This window comes from Periophthalmus magnuspinnatus, chromosome 1 (assembly GCF_009829125.3).
Source record: "Periophthalmus magnuspinnatus isolate fPerMag1 chromosome 1, fPerMag1.2.pri, whole genome shotgun sequence".
Classification (NCBI taxonomy): Eukaryota; Metazoa; Chordata; class Actinopteri; order Gobiiformes; family Gobiidae; genus Periophthalmus; species Periophthalmus magnuspinnatus.
Genome location: NC_047126.1, coordinates 230719 through 248329, shown reverse-complemented (window position 1 = coordinate 248329; position 17611 = coordinate 230719). Strand labels below are relative to the sequence as shown.

Sequence of the window (17611 nt, the reverse complement as noted above, 5' to 3'; positions counted from 1 at the left end):
ACATTACAGTACCTTTAAAATGAACAGTGAGATAACATAATATACTTGAATATATATTTTGAATCCATCACTTCTCATTGAGCCTACGAAGTTGTTTTTGGAGTGATTCATGTTTGAGTTTAACACGCCCCCTGTGACACGCCCCCACTGTGACACGCCCCCTGTGACACGCCCCCTGTGACACGCCCCCTGTGACACGCCCCCACTGTGACACGCCCCCTGTGACACGCCCCCTGTGACGCCCCCACTGTGACACGCCCACTGTGACACGCCCCCACTGTGAAACGCCCCCACTGTGACACACCCCCACTGTGACACGCCCACTGTGACACACCCCCACTGTGACACACCAGCACTGTGACACGCCCACTGTGACACGCCCCCACTGTGACACACCCCCACTGTGACACGCCCACTGTGACGTCCGCTCTTCCTTCTCCAGTTTTATTTTCTTAATTGTTGATACTCGTAGATTCTGCAGCGTCACGTCGTCGTTTTGGTACAAATGTTTAAAAATTCGCTGCTTCGATGCAGCTGCAAGAAAGTGGGAAAATAAAAATCTATTTTCTTCCAAATTTGATATTTTTTGCCCCGCCCTTTAACCCCGACACGTCACTGCTCACGTGTCAATCCTTCAAATATCATTGGTGCATTTTTTTACAGCACTTTATTTTCTGTCAAAAAATTAAATAATTTTTTTTTTTAACAAACAAATTTTTTTTCTTAATTTTTTTTACAAATTCACTTTTCAAACAAACATATTTCTAAACTGAAGTTTTTACATTTTTACAGCAGAGGTAACTTCAATCAGAGCCTCTTTATTTACACACTCTGTTCAGTTTGAGCCGCGGTGCGTTCAGGGACAGTCCGTGATGTCGTACGGCAGAGGGACGGTGCCTTCAGGTGAGTGGAGTCACCGTACGACAACTTCAAACTCCTTTTTCTAAGAATTAGTTTAGTTTATGGGACTTTTTGTGGAACTCCCCTGGACAACTGGGATTACACAGAGACAAGGAAAGTTCTGCCATTTAATGTGGAAAATCACAGAAAGTGTTTTTATTATCACCGCGGTATCGGTATCGGAATCAAGTATCGAAATCCAGTTTGAAGTGTTTGTACCGTGACAACACTCGACTAAACACATCTCTAGAAACAGAAAAACTTAAATATGGTAATAAATTATCTTTTTTTAAGGCAACGGTGGCTCAGGAGGTGCAGTCACCCTCTAACTACAAGGTCAGCTAATCAATCCCAAAACTTTCCACCAAACCAAGTCACAATCAGCAAAGTACAGTTTAAACAAATGTGAGGGTCCAAAATGCAATGTTCCAGAGTGAGGCATTAATCTCTTCATCTGTAACCTCAGGTTGGATCCAGGCTTTTCGTCATTTGTGACTCGGACCAATCACACGGCTCGTCTCCTGAACTCCAACGCGGCTCAAAGAGGAAACAGGAAGTGAGGAAACAGGAAATGTGGAACAGGAAGTGTCAGAAGTCCAGCCACTCGCTCAGGTAAATGCAGGTGGAGGGGGAGATCTCGCCACCGTCGTGACAGTCGTCGAAAACCTGAAACAAAAACAGAGGACGCACACATCCTGAGCTCTGATAGGTCCATGTGACATCAGCACATTACAGAATGTCAATGGAGCGTTGGCGTGTGAGATTTGGCGTGTGCGTTGGCGTGTGCGTTGGCATGTCAGTTGGCGTGTGAGACTTGGCGTGTGCGTTGGCGTGTGCGTTGGCGTGTGCGTTGGCATGTCAGTTGGCGTGTGAGACTTGGCGTGTGCGTTGGCGTGTCAGTTGGCGTGTGCGTTGGCATGTCAGTTGGCGTGTGCGTTGGCGTGTGCGTTGCGGTACCGGGCACAAGCCGCAGGGCGTCTTGACTAGGCCGGTTGGCGCGGTAATGCTGTTGACGCCTCTGTAGAGCTTCATTTGTCCGTCCACGCTGCCCGCCGTGCCCTCCTTCGCCACGATCACCGTCATCTCCACCTTCCCGTCGTAGATCAGTGTGTTTAGGATCGTCTCTATGTCCTCCATGGACAAGTCCACCTGTGAGACACGGACCTCAACCGTTAAACAAGGACCTGGACCGAGGCGGGTAGATCCAAATATTTTACTCAAGAGTAAAAATACACGTAGAACATTTAAAGTATTAGCTCTGCTGCACTGAACACATTTAACACAAGTAACGACGACGAGACGGCGAGAGAACGGAGCGACCGACGAGTGAACGGAGCGACCGACGAGTGAACGGAGCGACCGACGAGTGAACAGAGCGACCGACGAGAGAACGGAGCGACCGTCGAGAGAACGGAGCGACCGACGAGAGAACGGAGCGACCGACGAGAGAAGAGAGCGACCGACGAGTGAACGGAGCGACCGACGAGAGAAGAGAGCGACCGACGAGTGAAGAGAGCGACCGACCAGTGAACGGAGCGACCGACGAGAGAACGGAGCGACCGACGAGAGAACGGAGCGACCGACGAGAGAACGGAGCGACCGACGAGAGAAGAGAGCGACCGACGAGAGAAGAGAGCGACCGACGAGTGAACGGAGCGACCGACGAGAGAAGAGAGCGACCGACGAGTGAAGAGAGCGACCGACGAGTGAAGAGAGCGACCGACGAGTGAACGGAGCGACCGACGAGTGAACGGAGCGACCGACGAGAGAACGGAGCGACCGACGAGAGAAGAGAGGGACCGACGAGAGAACGGAGCGACCGACGAGTGAACGGAGCGACCGGCGAGAGAACGGAGCGACCGGCGAGTGAACGGAGCGACCGACGAGTGAACGGAGCGACCGGCGAGAGAACGGAGCGACCGGCGAGAGAAGAGAGCGACCGACGAGTGAAGAGAGCGACCGACGAGTGAACGGAGCGACCGACGAGTGAACGGAGCGACCGACGAGAGAACGGAGCGACCGACGAGAGAACGGAGCGACCGACGAGAGAACGGAGCGACCGACGAGAGAAGAGAGCGACCGACGAGAGAAGAGAGCGACCGACGAGTGAACGGAGCGACCGACGAGAGAAGAGAGCGACCGACGAGTGAAGAGAGCGACCGACGAGTGAAGAGAGCGACCGACGAGTGAAGAGAGCGACCGACGAGTGAACGGAGCGACCGACGAGTGAACGGAGCGACCGACGAGAGAACGGAGCGACCGACGAGAGAAGAGAGGGACCGACGAGAGAACGGAGCGACCGACGAGTGAACGGAGCGACCGGCGAGAGAACGGAGCGACCGGCGAGTGAACGGAGCGACCGGCGAGAGAACGGAGCGACCGGCGAGAGAACGGAGCGACCGGCGAGTGAACGGAGCGACCGGCGAGAGAAGAGAGCGACCGACGAGAGAACGGAGCGACCGACGAGTGAACGGAGCGACCGACGAGAGAAGAGAGCGACCGACGAGTGAACAGAGCGACCGGCGAGAGAACAGAGCGACCGACTCAAGATGCGCCACGTCAACACCTGATTCGCGTCGCTCTGACATTTGCAAACACCTGGACGTAAATCCTCCATAGACTTGCATGTAAACTCCACACCCTAATGGTCTGAACGCAGCACAAGAGAACGGTTATTAAAACCTGCAAAGAGTTCAGAGGAGCGAGGGGTCCCGCTCGGAGGAGGACCGGGGGGTCTCGTTAGGAGTAGCCGTCTCGGGGGGGTCTCGGGGGATCTCGGGTGGTCTCGAGTGGTCTGGGGGGTCTCGGGTGGTCTGGGGGGTCTCGGGTGGTCTCGAGTGGTCTGGGGGGTCTCGGGTGGTCTGGGGGGTCTCGGGTGGTCTCGAGTGGTCTGGGGGGTCTCGAGTGGTCTGGGGGGTCTCGGGGGGTCTCGAGTGGTCTGGGGGGTCTCGGGTGGTCTCGAGTGGTCTGGGGGGTCTCGTTAGGAGTAGCCGTCTCGGGGGGGTCTCGAGTGGTCTGGGGGGTCTCGGGTGGTCTCGAGTGGTCTGGGGAGTCTCGGGTGGTCTCGGGGGGTCTCGAGTGGTCTGGGGGGTCTCGGGTGGTCTCGGGTGGTCTCGGGGGACTCACTTTACTGATGCCCAGTTCGCTGATGTATTTCCAAACTTCATGTGACGTGGCAAAAGACGCGTTTCTCTGAACCATCGGACTCTGTTTACTGTCCCTCGCTGCCTCCGCCTGGAAGGAGAGGAGGAGAGGAGGGAGGAGAAGAGGAGGGAGGAGAGGAGGGAGGAGAAGAGGAGGGAGGAGAAGAGGAGGAGAGGAGAAGAGGAGGGAGGAGAAGAGGAGATGAAGAGGGAGGAGAAGAGGAGACGAGGAGGGAGGAGAAGAGGAGACGAAGAGGGAGGAGAAGAGGAGACGAGGAGGGAGGAGAAGAGGAGACGAGGAGGGAGGAGAAGAGGAGACGAGGAAAGACATTCAGTCCCGGCTCCGTTCATAGTCCCGGTTTAGTCCCGGTTCAGTCCCGGTCTAGTCCCCGTTCAGTCCCGGTCTAGTCCCGGTCTAGTCCCGGTCTAGTCCCGGTCTAGTCCCGGTTTAGTCCCGGTTTAGTCCCGGTTTAGTCCCGGTCTAGTCCCGGTCTAGTCCCGGTCTAGTCCCGGTTTAGTCCCGGTCTAGTCCCGGTCTAGTCCCGGTTTAGTCCCGGTCTAGTCCCGGTCTAGTCCCGGTCTAGTCCCGGTTTAGTCCCGGTCTAGTCCCGGTCTAGTCCCGGTCTAGTCCCGGTTTAGTCCCGGTCTAGTCCCGGTTTAGTCCCGGTCTAGTCCCGGTCTAGTCCCGGTCTAGTCCCGGTTTAGTCCCGGTCTAGTCCCGGTCTAGTCCCGGTCTAGTCCCAGTCTAGTCCCGGTTTAGTCCCGGTCTAGTCCCGGTTTAGTACCTTGCTCTGGAGGAACTTGAAACACTGTTGGTTTAAAACCTCCACAAACTCAGACTCAAAGTCCTGGTCACTGTACCAGGCTCCTCCGGTCACTGAGCGGTCAGGCTGGACATTATACAACATGTACACCTTCTTCTTAGACGCCTGAGGAGGAGAGGAGGACGAGAGAGGAGGAGAGAGGAGGAGAGGAGGAGAGAGGAGAGGAGGAGAGGAGGAGAAGAGGAGGAGGAGAGAGGAGGAGAGGAGGAGAAGAGGAGGAGGAGAGAGGAGGACGAGAGAGGAGGAGAGGAGGAGAGAGGAGAGGAGGAGAGGAGGAGAAGGAGAGGAGGAGAGGAGGAGAAGAGGAGGAGGAGAGAGGAGGAGAGGAGGAGGAGAGAGGAGGACGAGAGAGGAGGAGAGGAGGAGAGGAGGAGGAGGAGAGGAGGAGGAGAGAGGAGGACGAGAGAGGAGGAGAGAGGAGAGGAGGAGAGGAGGAGAAGAGGAGGAGGAGAGAGGAGGAGAAGAGGAGGAGGAGAGAGGAGGAGAGAGGAGGAGAGGAGGACGAGAGAGGAGGAGAGGACGAGAGAGGAGGAGAGAGGAGGAGAGGAGGAGAGAGGAGAGGAGGAGAAGAGGAGGAGGAGAGAGGAGGAGAGGAGGAGGAGAGAGGAGGAGAGGAAGAGAGAGGAGAGGAGGAGAAGAGGAGGAGGAGAGAGGAGGAGAGGAGGAGAAGAGGAGGAGGAGAGAGGAGGACGAGAGAGGAGGAGAGGACGAGAGAGGAGGAGAGGAGGAGAGGAAGGAGAGGAGGAGAGATGAGGGAGAGGAGGAGGACGAGAGGACAAGAGAGGAGGAGAGGAGGAGAGGAAGGAGAGGAGGAGAGACGAGGGAGAGGAGGAGGAGAGAGGAGGACGTGTAAGAGCCCAGACACATATTTGCACTGCAGTCACATGAGTCTGTTGTGGTGGTTGTTGTGGTTGTTGTTGTGGTTGTTGTTGTGGTTGTTGTGGTGGTTGTGGTTGTTGTTGTGGTTGTTGTTGTTGTGGTTGTTGTTGTTGTGGTTGTTGTGGTTGTTGTTGTTGTGGTTGTTGTTGTGGTTGTTGTTGTTGTGGTTGTTGTTGTTGTTGTGGTTGTTGTGGTTGTTGTTGTGGTTGTTGTGGTTTTTGTGACAGTTTAACGTCATCCTGCTCTTTTATTTTGAAAGGGCCTGGTCACTTTTGGGCTGGAGGCCGTTTAAAGGGCCAGACTCCTCTTTTCTCTGATCTGTTCTAATGTCGTTTCCTCGTCACACACAGACCTGGAGTTGTGTTTTGTTTCATTCTCACATGTTTCACACACAAACCTGCAGATTTAGGCTGAGTTCTTCTCTCAAACTGAAAACACTCTGTTCCACCTTGTGATGTCATCGTGTGGTGATACAGGAAGTGCTCCACTGTGTTTTTAAACTCCACACACCTTCACTGGAATCATTTGGATCATTTCAGTCCTGGAACTGTCATCTCGACTGAACTTAAGGTAAAAGGAACCGTTACTCCCACCATACCACTTCATGACATCACAAGGTGGAACAGAGTATTTTGAGACAGACTTTTGATAAAGTGTGACTCAAACATGTGTGAATGAAACAAAACACAAGTCCAGGTCTGTTTTTGAGGAGGACGCAGCATTAGACCCTGCAGCTGTTCAGACCCTGCAGCTGTTCAGACCCTGCAGCTGTTCAGACCCTGCAGCTGTTCAGACCCTGCAGCTGTTCAGACCCTGCAGCTGTTCAGACTCACTGCCACAGACTTCACGGCCTTGATGAGTTTCTTGCTCTCGAGGTTCTTCAGGATCTTGTTGATTTCAGTCAGAGGAAGATTACTCTTAAAGCGAATATCTCTGCTCCAGATCCCTGAAACACCAGACCGGGGTTAGTCCTGGTTTAGTCCTGGTTCAGTCCCGGTTCAGTCCCGGTTTAGTCCCGGTTTAGTCCTGGTTTAGTCCTGGTTTAGTCCCGGTTTAGTCCTGGTTTAGTCCTGGTTTTACCTTTGTTCCCTGCATCTTCAATGATCTGATAGACCAGTTTCTCCTGATTGTCTGAGCCCTTCATTTTACTGCAACAAACAAACATGAGCGTGTCGTTAGCGTGTCGTTAGCGTGTCGTTAGCGTGTCGTTAGCGTGTCGTTAGCGTACAGGTTTTTTTAATGATCACAAACACATGGAACATTAGACTGAGGTCAGAGCCTCCATGTTTGTCAAAGTTTGTTAAAGACTCACACACATTTAAAGACTCACACACTCTTAAAGACTCACACACACATTTAAAGACTCACACACATTTAAAGACTCACACACACATTTAAAGACTCACACACATTTAAAGACTCACACACATTTAAAGACTCACACACACTTAAAGACTCACACACACTTAAAGACTCACACACATTTAAAGACTCACACACATACTTAAAGACTCACACACACATTTAAAGACTCACACACATTTAAAGACTCACACACACTTAAAGACTCACACACACTTAAAGACTCACACACACTTAAAGACTCACACACACTTAAAGACTCACACACACATTTAAAGACTCACACACACTTAAAGACTCACACACATTTAAAGAATCAAACACACATTTAAAGACTCACACACACGTGGAGTTTGTCCGTGTGTGTGTTGCCGTAGTAACTGACTCACCTGGACCTGACCCCTTTCTCAACTAAAGCCCTCACCTTTGACCTTTGACCCCTGTCTCACCTGGAGCCCTGAGTGTCCTTCAGACGATACAACAAACCAGAGCTGTTCCTCAGGAGATCCAACTGCCCCTGGAACAGAGACACGTTTAGACCAGATGCCCTCCCGCACACACACACACACTCACCCCCACACACAGACACACACACACACACACACCCACTCACACACACACACACCCCAACTCGTCCCAGTCGTACCAGGGACAGCAGTCTGTTGATGGCTCCGGCTCTCTGCTGCGGCTCCAGGTGGGGCATGTCGTTCTGGATCACATGATCAGTGATGCCCTGAGGAAACTGTTCACACAGCTCCTTTATCCTGGAACAGAGACACCAGTCATCCTCTGCACCTCCTCCTCTGCACCTCCTCCTCTGCACCTCCTCCTCCTCTCAACACCAGAACACGTTAAAGAGCCGCTTTATGTTTCAAACAGACCTGGAGTTGTGTTTTTGTTTCATTCTCACATATTTAACATAAACCTGCAGATTTAGGCTGAGTTCTTCTCTCAAACTGAAAACACTCTGTTCCACCTTGTGATGTCATTGTGTGGTGATACAGGAAGTGCTCCACTGTGTTTTTAAACTCCACCTTCACTAGAATCGTTTGGATCATTTCAGTCCCGGAGTTGTCTCTTATCTCGACTGAACTAAAGGTAAAAGGAGGAGTTAACATGATGACATCACAAGGTGGAGCGGAGCATTTTGATCTTTGTAGATGTTACAGACTAATAATAAAGTGACTCAAACATGTGAGAATGAAACAAAACACAACTCCAGGTCTGTTTTTATAACAAGAGTCAGTTTTGTGTCACATAGAACCTTTAACAGTGAAATCTAAATAACCCCGTGGCTCCAGGGGCCGTCCTCAGAGACGTGTCCGAGTTCAGGTGATGTGACTGCGGCATCACCTTTTCTCCACCTCCGCGGGGTCCAGCACGCCCTTCTCCTTCTTCACTTTGACCTCGGCCATGTTTCCGTCCCGCCGCGGCTCTGGGCCCGGCTTAGTCCCAGTTTACTCCAGGTTTAGTCCCGGTTTAGTCCCGGTTTGTCCCGTAAACAGCGCGTGTTGGACAGTTTGTGACCGGGGTCCTTGCGCGCATGAGTTTCCGAGGCCACGTGACCTTTGGGGCCGCCTGAAGCGCTGCCTGAAGAAAAAGAGAAAATAGACAGAGAAAATAAAAAGGTAATACATTCAAATTTAAGTTAATTTCTGTAACTGTGGTTTGTTTCAGCTCCTAAACTTTATTTTAAATACATTATAAAACTGCATATGAGCGAAGGGAGGTGCTTTTCTTCATAAATTAACCTGGTTAGCTTAGCATAGCATCCGAAGCTAAATATTAACTTCTCAACATTCCCGCCAAAGCTCCGACTGAAAAATAAACAGTGCGTATTTGGATGAGTTATACAACCTTTAGTTTTAATATAATAAATTTGTGTTTTTTTAGTAAGTTTTGTGTTTATGGTGATCAGTGCGCATGTGCGGTGAGCCCGGTTGCCATGGTGACGCCAAACAGCAGGAGCCTGGTTTGTTTTTGAGGAACATTTGAATTTGTTTGATGATTTTTGGCTTTGAGGGAGGACAGACTTCACAGCTCAGAAAGGTGAGTGACAAAAGAGTATTTAAAGTTATAAATGTGAACGTTTGGGCCATAGACTTTATATAAACCTCTTTATACTTTAAAAATACTGTATTTAAACCTTCTTTATACTTGAAAATATTCAACTTTATATAGTTTAACAAAATATATAAGGTAAAAGAATAACTGAGTCTAAACCAGGTCTAAACCAAGAATATTGGCCTATTGATACTTTACACCTGATGTCACAAACACCCCTGGAGGTACGATGCTAACTGTACGATGCTAACTGTACGATGCTAACTGTACGATGCTAACTGTACGATGCTAACTGTACGATGCTAACTGTGGGCACTGCTCTGTCTGTTACTCAAGTTAGACTTTGACCTGAGCTTTTTTTTTTTTTTTTTTACACAATCACACCACAAAGAACTAAACAGGTAAACAATCACACCACAAAGAACTAAAGAGGTAAACAATCACACCACAAAGAACTAAACAGGTAAACAATCACACCACAAAGAACTAAACAGGTAAACAATCACACCACAAAGAACTAAAGAGGTAAACAATCACACCACAAAGAACTAAACAGGTAAACAATCACACCACAAAGAACTAAACAAGTAAACAATCACACCACAAAGAACTAAAGAGGTAAACAATCACACCACAAAGAACTAAACAGGTAAACAATCACACCACAAAGAACTAAAGAGGTAAACAATCACACCACAAAGAACTGCCTTAACTGAACTAAACAGGTAAACAATCACACCACAAAGAACTGCCTTAACTGAACTAAACAGGTAAACAATCACACCACAAAGAACTGCCTTAACCGAACTAAACAGGTAAACAATCACACCACAAAGAACTGCCTTAACTGAACTAAACAGGTGATGCAGGTAAACAATCACACCACAAAGAACTGCCTTAACTGAACTAAACAGGTAAACAATCACACCACAAAGAACTGCCTTAACTGAACTAAACAGGTAAACAATCACACCACAAAGAACTGCCTTAACCGAACTAAACAGGTAAACAATCACACCACAAAGAACTGCCTTAACCGAACTAAACAGGTGACGTGAGTGGGTAAACAAGTCTCTGTCAAATAACTACACTCACAAGCTAGTTAGCATTAGCCAACCGGTTTTCAGTGATCTATTTAAGATTTTACCTGTTCAGAGACAGGTGCAGAGGTCACAGGTGCAGAAGTCACAGGTGCAGAGGTCACAGGTGCAGAGGTCACAGGTGCAGAGGTCACAGGTGCAGAGGTCACAGGTGCATCACGATGGCCGGTTCCATCTCGGCTCCTCTGGTCCTGCCCCTGATTCCTCCGACTCAGAAACACAAGAACCACATCCAGACCTGCACCAGAGTCTGTCTGCAAACAGGTACTAAACCAGGACTAAACCAGGACTAAACCACGACTAAACCAGGACTAAACCAGGACTAAACCACGACTAAACCAGGACTGAACTAGGACTGAATCAGGACTGAATCAGGACTAAACCAGGACTGAACCAGGACTAAACCAGGACTGAACCAGGACTAAACCAGGACTGAACCAGGACTGAACCAGGACTAAACCAGGACTGAACCAGGACTGAACCAGGACTGAACCAGGACTGAACCAGGACTAAACCAGGACTAAACCAGGTCTAAACCAGGACTAAACCAGGACTAACCTAGGTCTGGTCTCGGTCTGACTCTGGTTCTGATTTTACAGAGTCCCCGGACGCTGAGATCTTCTTCACTTTAGACGGATCAAAACCAAACTCTCGCTCCAGGAAATACACCGCTCCCATCACCCTCCCCCCAGGACGAGTGTGTGTGAGAGCTCAGGCCCAGAGCAGGTCAGAACCAAGAGCAAACCAGGACTAAACTGGGTCTAAACTGGGTCTAAACCAGGACCAAACCAGGTCAGAACCAAGAGCAAACCAGGACTAAACTGGGTCTAAACTGGGTCTAAACCAGGACCAAACCAGGTCAGAACCAAGAGCAAACCAGGATTAAACTGGGTCTAAACTAGGACTGAACCAGGACTAAACTGGGTCTAAACCAGGACCAAACCAGGTCAGAACCAAGAGCAAACCAGGACTAAACTGGGTCTAAACTAGGACTGAACCAGGACTAAACTGGGTCTAAACTAGGACTGAACCAGGACTAAATTGGGTCTAAACCAGGACTAAACCAGGACTGAACCAAGAGCAAACCAGGACTAAACTGGGTCTAAACCAGGACCAAATCAGGTCAGAATCAATAGCAAACCAGGACTAAACTGGGTCTAAACCAGGACTAAACCAGGACTAAACCAGGACTAAACCAGGACTAAACCAGGACTAAACCAGGACTAACCCTGGACTCTGTTTCAGTGATTTCAGGGAGAGTTTGATCGTGACCAAGTTCTTCACGGTAGATGATGTCACTTATGACACAACCTCTGATCCAGCCAATGACAGCCCTGCTCTGATAACTCTGACCAATCAGAGTGAAGCACATCTCACTCCGGTCCCGCCCTCTCACCTGCGGAGCTTACTCGCCAATTCCCGTCCCGCGACGCCTACTTCAGGTAAGGAAAGAGGAGATAAGGAGGGAGGACACAAGGAGAGAGGAGACAAGGAAGAAGGACATGAGGTGACAGGAGACAAGGAAAGGAAACGAGGAGGGAAGAGACAAAGGAGACGAGGTTGTGTCTGAATTTTTATTTCTCCAGATCAAAAACTGAAGATGAAGAGAAGTCCTCCCCCAGGACCAGAGGACTCAGTAAGACCTGGTTTAGTCCTGGGTTTGTCCTGGTTTAGTCCTGGGTTAGTCCTGGTTTAGTCCTGGTTTAGTCCTGGTTTAGACCTGGTTTAGTCCTGGTTTAGTCCTGGTTTAGTCCTGGGTTAGTCCTGGTTTAGTCCTGGTTTAGTCCTGGGTTAGTCCTGGTTTAGTCCTGGGTTAGTCCTGGGTTAGTCCTGGGTTAGTCCTGGTTTAGTCCTGGGTTAGTCCTGGGTTAGTCCTGGTTTAGTCCTGGGTTAGTCCTGCGTTAGTCCTGGTTTAGTCCTGGTTTAGTCCTGGTTTAGTCCTGGTTTAGTCCTGGTTTAGTCCTGGTTTAGACCTGGTTTAGTCCTGGTTTAGACCTGGTTTAGTCCTGGGTTAGTCCTGGGTTAGACCTGGTTTAGACCTGGTTTAGTCCTGGTTTAGTCCTGGGTTAGTCCTGGTTTAGTCCTGGTTTAGTCCTGGTTTAGTCCTGGTTTAGACCTGGGTTAGTCCTGGTTTAGTCCTGGTTTAGACCTGGGTTAGTCCTGGTTTAGTCCTGGTTTAGACCTGGGTTAGTCCTGGTTTAGTCCTGGTTTAGACCTGGGTTAGTCCTGGTTTAGTCCTGGTTTAGACCTGGGTTAGTCCTGGTTTAATCTTGGTTCTTTTTCTTTTAGATTTTCCTGAAAACTTTGAGCAGGACTGAGAAGAACCGAATCCAGAGAGACACAGACTTTATGAGGTGATGCCCTCCCCGTGTGTCAGATGCCCTCCCCGTGTGTCAGATGCCCTCCCCGTGTGTCAGATGCCCTCCCCGTGTCTCAGATCGTGTCAGATGCCCTCCCTGTGTGTCAGATCGTGTCAGATGCCCTCCCCGTGTCTCAGATCGTGTCAGATGCCCTCCCCGTGTGTCAGATGCCCTCCCCGTGTCTCAGATCGTGTCAGATGCCCTCCCCGTGTCTCAGATCGTGTCAGATGCCCTCCCTGTGTGTCAGATCGTGTCAGATGCCCTCCCTGTGTGTCAGATGGTGTCAGATGCCCTCCCCGTGTGTCAGATGCCCTCCCCGTGTGTCAGATGCCCTCCCCGTGTGTCAGATCGTGTCAGATGCCCTGTCACCTCTCTGTTTGGACGTTGCAGGTGTCCAGAGTGCCTTGGCGTCAGACCCTCAGACCCTGCAGCTGTTTTCTGTCCTCTGTGTGGAGCTCGCCTCAGCGCTGTCCCCGCTGCAGCGCCACCACCAGAGACAGCACAGGTACTGCACTTTTTCTCCTCCTTTCTCCATCTTCTCTCCCCTCTCTCAATCTCTCTCTCTCTTTCAGTTGATGTCATGTGTTTCTCCTTCTGTCTCTCACCTCTCCTTTCCTCTTTCATCTTTGTCTCTCCCTCGCCCTTTTGTTTTCCTTTTCTGTCACTTCTCTCCCTCCTAACTTCTAACTCCCTCTCTTCTCCCTCTCTCTCACCCCCTCTCTCTCAACTCTTTCTCCTCTGCCTCTCTACCCTCTGTCTCTCTCCCTCTCTCCTTCACCCCTCCCTCCTTCTCTTTTTTCAGATGATGTTGTGTGTGTTCTGTCGTTCTCTCTCTCACCCATCCCTCCCTCTCTCCTCTTTCTCCCTCACTCTTTTATCTCTCTGTCCCTCACTCTCTCTCTCTTCTCTTTCAGATGATGTCATGTGTTTTCTGTCGTTCTCCGGTTCCTGTTCGTTCTGAGTCGTGTTTCGTTTGTGACGCTCCACTCGCTCTTCAGCTCCAGCCCCAGAGCTCCCTCCACCTGTCTGTAAGTCCTCCACCTGTCTGTAAGTCCTCCACCTGTCTGGAAGTAAGTCCTCCACCTGTCTGTAACTCCTCCACCTGTCTGGAAGTCCTCCGCCTATCTGTAAGTCCTCCGCCTGTCTGTAACTCCTCCACCTGTCTGTAACTCCTCCACCTGTCTGTAAATCCTCCACCTGTCTGTAACACCTCCACCTGTCTGTAAATCCTCCACCTGTCTGTAACTCCTCCACCTGTCTGTAAGTCCTCTGCCTGTCTGTAAGTCCTCCGCCTGTCTGTAACTCCTCCACCTGTCTGTAACTCCTCCACCTGTCTGTAAATCCTCCGCCTGTCTGTAACTCCTCCACCTGTCTGTAACTCCTCCACCTGTCTGTAAATCCTCCACCTGTCTGTAAATCCTCCACCTGTCTGTAAGTCCTGGTTTAGTTGTTTTTGTCACTTTCATCCAAAGAGTCTGTGTGTGGCTCCGCCCACAGGCCTACATCACCCATGTACGAGGCTCCGCCCACAAGCCTACATCACCCATGTACGAGGCTCCGCCCACAAGCCTACATCACCCATGTACGAGGCTCCGCCCACAGGCCTACATCACCCATGTACGAGGCTCCGCCCACAGGCCTACATCACCCATGCTCCACATGACAATCCTCCATAAATAAACAAAAACATGACACAAACTGTGCACTATGACGTGACAAACCTGGTGTGATGTGCAGGAGTTTCATTAGTGCGATGCAGCTGATTGTGATAGTGCTCTGAAGGGGGAGGGGCTTAGTGCGGAGAGCAAAGGGAGGAGAGACTCAGAGCGTCAAAAACAAAAGTGAAACTTCTAACCTTTAATTACCTCTTAACGCCCCTCGATGCCCCACAGGTAAATCCTCCTCTTTAATACAGTGACTGACATTGCGTTGTGTTTGTTCCAGGCTCCGCCCTTGTGTGCATGCGGTGCTGCTGGCCCCGCCCACTCCAGCTGCGTGCTGTGTGATAGCGCCTGCTGTAGGACAGAGAGGCGCAGCGGCCCCTGTGGTAGGTGTGGAGCCTTTACGCCCACCTCCGCCTCCTTCTGCTCCACCTGTGGCTTCAGAGCCACGCCCACAGAGAGGGCAGCTACCAATCAGGTCAGGAGGAGGGAGGGCATCTGACACACAGGAGGAGGGAGGAGGGAGGGCATCTGACACACAGGAGGAGGGAGGGCATCTGACACACAGGAGGAGGGAGGAGGGAGGGCATCTGACACAGGTCTTCTGTTCCAGGCCCCGCCCTCAATGAAGGCTCCGCCCACAGCCGAGCAGAGCACTCAGACTGTAGGACTGTATTTCCCATCAGCCACTGCTCTGAGGACCAAACCGGACCAGAACCAGGACCAGAACCAGGACCAGAGGAGACCGAGGCCGAGCGGGATCAGTCCTGGGAGAGGTGTGTGCGGGGTCAGAGGTCATGTGTCACACTCCTGTGGACTTCAAACACACTTTGAGTGAAACGTGGTTTGTCCAGACGCCTTTGGAAAAGCCTCACCCTCCACAGAGGAACGTCGGAGATGTTGACCTGATGTGTCCAGCCTGGTCTCCTGGTTCCTCACAGGCCCCTCCCCCCTGGGATCTAGAGCTGCGGTGCATCACTAGACCTGCTCAGCCCCTTACTGCCCCCTACTGTCGGCTTCATGTGGAGGACCATGGCGTCTTTAGGTCATGTGACCGTGGCGTCTTTACGTCATGTGACCGTGGCGTCTTTAGGTCATGTGGACCGTGGCGTCTTTACATCATGTGACCGTGGCGTCTTTACGTCATGTGACCGTGGCGTCTTTAGGTCATGTGACCGTGGCGTCTTTACGTCGTGTGACCGTGGCGTCTTTACGTCGTGTGACCGTGGCGTCTTTAGGTCGTGTGACCGTGGCGTCTTTACGTCATGTGACCGTGGCGTCTTTACGTCATGTGACCGTGGCGTCTTTAGGTCATGTGGACCGTGGCGTCTTTACGTCATGTGACCGTGGCGTCTTTAGGTCATGTGGACCGTGGCGTCTTTACGTCATGTGACCGTGGCGTCTTTACATCATGTGACCGTGGCGTCTTAAGGTCATGTGGACCGTGGCGTCTTTACGTCATGTGACCGTGGCGTCTTTACGTCATGTGACCGTGGCGTCTTAAGGTCATGTGGACCGTGGCGTCTTTACGTCGTGTGACCGTGGCGTCTTTACGTCGTGTGACCGTGGCGTCTTTAGGTCATGTGACCGTGGCGTCTTTACGTCGTGTGACCGTGGCGTCTTTACGTCGTGTGACCGTGGCGTCTTTAGGTCATGTGACCGTGGCGTCTTTACGTCATGTGACCGTGGCGTCTTTACGTCATGTGACCGTGGCGTCTTTAGGTCATGTGGACCGTGGCGTCTTTACGTCATGTGACCGTGGCCTCTCTTCACTCCATGGAGCCATAATGTAACCGTGATGTTCTCTGATGTTCTCTGATGTTCTCTGAGTTCTCTGACGTTCTCTTTGACTCTTTGATTTCAGGTTTCTGGAGGCAGCAGGTGGACCATGTGTGTGCTCACCTGAGGAGCCACGCCCAGAACCACGCCCCCTTCAGGACACTGCTAGGAGAACCTCGCCTCGGACGAGTCAGTCACCTCCCTCCTCCCTCCCCCTCTCACGCTCTTCCTCCTCTCTCCACTTCTCTCCCTCCCTCTCCTCTCTCTCTCTTTCTATCCTCCTCCTCTCTCTTCTCTTTCCTCCTCTCCCTCTCTTCTCTCTGTCTCTCCTCCCCTCTCTCCCTTTCTCTCCTCCGCTGTATCGTTCTTGTTCTTGTTGTGAGTTCTTGTTTTTTTATTGCAGTTGGTCTCTGCTGTGGTCCATGAGGATCCCCAGGAGGTCACACTGACCCTGAGCTTCTCCTCAGTGACCCCTGTGACCCCTGTGACCACTGTGACCACTGTGACCCGCCCCGCCAGGGCGGCGCCTGCAGGTGGCGAGCTTCAGACTCTCAGCAGCATCACAGAAGGACTCACGAGTAACACCCACTGAGCCCCGCCCCCTTCACTATGACCCCGCCCCCTTGTGCAGCTATAAACTTAAGTGAAAGGATGTTTCAGACGACACAGAGGACGTCATTCTACAGACCAATCATATTTAAGTGTGGAGAGACAGCGAGGGTCAGGCGTCACTTTGTTGGACAAACGGCTCAAACATGACCCATGTCTAAATGGGACAGTGTTATTCTGACTTTTCTGTGATGCGTAACACTTCATATGTCTGTCTCTGAATGTTCCTCCACTACACAACTGTGGTTCTTCCATGTTAACGCTCTGTTCATGCTAACGCTCTGTTCATGCTAACGCTCTGATTTCACTATAGGTAAACCCTGGTTAAACTGGTGAATGTCTCATCTCTTCTTGTGTAAACTGAATGTATAAATATGTGAAGATTCAACTCTAGGCCATAGAATCGACTCTCGCATAAAGTTACACCAACTGAGGCCACAGTGGAAAATCACTGTACGACCGGACCTCATGGGCCTCCTGCTCCTGACTTTTTACTTATTTATTTTTTTTTGTATGTATAAAAATCTCATCCTCCCCCTCCGCGGGTGGTCTCTCATCCTTGTTCCACTCTCAGGTCCTCTACAGAGGCCCGGGAGCTCGGGTCCTCGGGTCAGGTCCTCTACAGAGGCCCGGGAGCTCGGGTCCTCGGGTCAGGTCCTCTACAGAGGCCCGGGAGCTCGGGTCCTCGGGTCAGGTCCTCTACAGAGGCCCGGGAGCTTGAGGGTTCTACAGTATCTTTGCTGTACGGCAATTTTCCTTCACCTTTCAGGCCTTCTCCAGCTTGAGCCTATTGTTATATATATTATTTTATATAAATATATATATATATATACACATACACACACACACACACACACACACAAAGTAAATAGTCACTTTAGCGCGTCACACTGGGGTCCTTCAGGGCAGGCCTGGCGGATGCCTGTTTAA

The 17611-nt window shown here is 51.0% G+C and overlaps 2 protein-coding genes across 2 annotated transcripts; one reads left to right on the top strand and one right to left on the bottom strand.

Annotated features, from left to right (window-relative positions):
• Positions 1-417: 417 nt before the first annotated feature.
• polr3f (polymerase (RNA) III (DNA directed) polypeptide F) lies at positions 418-8651 on the bottom strand. Its single transcript, XM_033973505.2, has 9 exons — positions 8462-8651; positions 7755-7872; positions 7558-7625; positions 6827-6894; positions 6580-6692; positions 4829-4972; positions 4027-4134; positions 1858-2049; positions 418-1566 (listed from the first exon to the last, which is right to left on the bottom strand). The coding sequence occupies exons 1-9, from the start codon at positions 8521-8523 to the stop codon at positions 1489-1491; spliced, it is 951 nt and encodes a 316-aa protein (XP_033829396.1). The 5' UTR covers positions 8524-8651; the 3' UTR covers positions 418-1488.
• A 1782-nt stretch (positions 8652-10433) lies between these two features.
• Positions 10434-17466, top strand: dzank1 (double zinc ribbon and ankyrin repeat domains 1). Its single transcript, XM_033974876.1, has 12 exons — positions 10434-10536; positions 10872-10998; positions 11527-11714; positions 11859-11908; positions 12562-12626; positions 13023-13137; positions 13547-13702; positions 14577-14771; positions 14925-15069; positions 16158-16261; positions 16476-16650; positions 17267-17466. The coding sequence occupies exons 1-12, from the start codon at positions 10434-10436 to the stop codon at positions 17464-17466; spliced, it is 1623 nt and encodes a 540-aa protein (XP_033830767.1).
• The last annotated feature ends 145 nt before the right edge of the window (positions 17467-17611 follow it).

What these genes read in the sequence shown, in the direction of transcription:
- polr3f (XM_033973505.2), bottom strand. Translation starts at nt 8,523, where the DNA reads ATGGCCGAGGTCAAAGTGAAGAAGGAGAAGGGCGTGCTGGACCCCGCG. An exon ending in TCAACAGACTGCTGTCCCTG is followed by an intron (nt 7,626 to 7,754) that starts GTACGACTGGGA and finishes TCTCTGTTCCAG; the next exon opens with GGGCAGTTGGATCTCCTGAG. An exon ending in TCAAGTTCCTCCAGAGCAAG is followed by an intron (nt 4,135 to 4,828) that starts GTACTAAACCGG and finishes CTCTCCTTCCAG; the next exon opens with GCGGAGGCAGCGAGGGACAG.
- dzank1 (XM_033974876.1), top strand. Translation starts at nt 10,434, where the DNA reads ATGGCCGGTTCCATCTCGGCTCCTCTGGTCCTGCCCCTGATTCCTCCG. An exon ending in CAGAGTCTGTCTGCAAACAG is followed by an intron (nt 10,537 to 10,871) that starts GTACTAAACCAG and finishes CTGATTTTACAG; the next exon opens with AGTCCCCGGACGCTGAGATC. An exon ending in AGTCCTCCACCTGTCTGGAA is followed by an intron (nt 13,703 to 14,576) that starts GTAAGTCCTCCA and finishes TGTTTGTTCCAG; the next exon opens with GCTCCGCCCTTGTGTGCATG.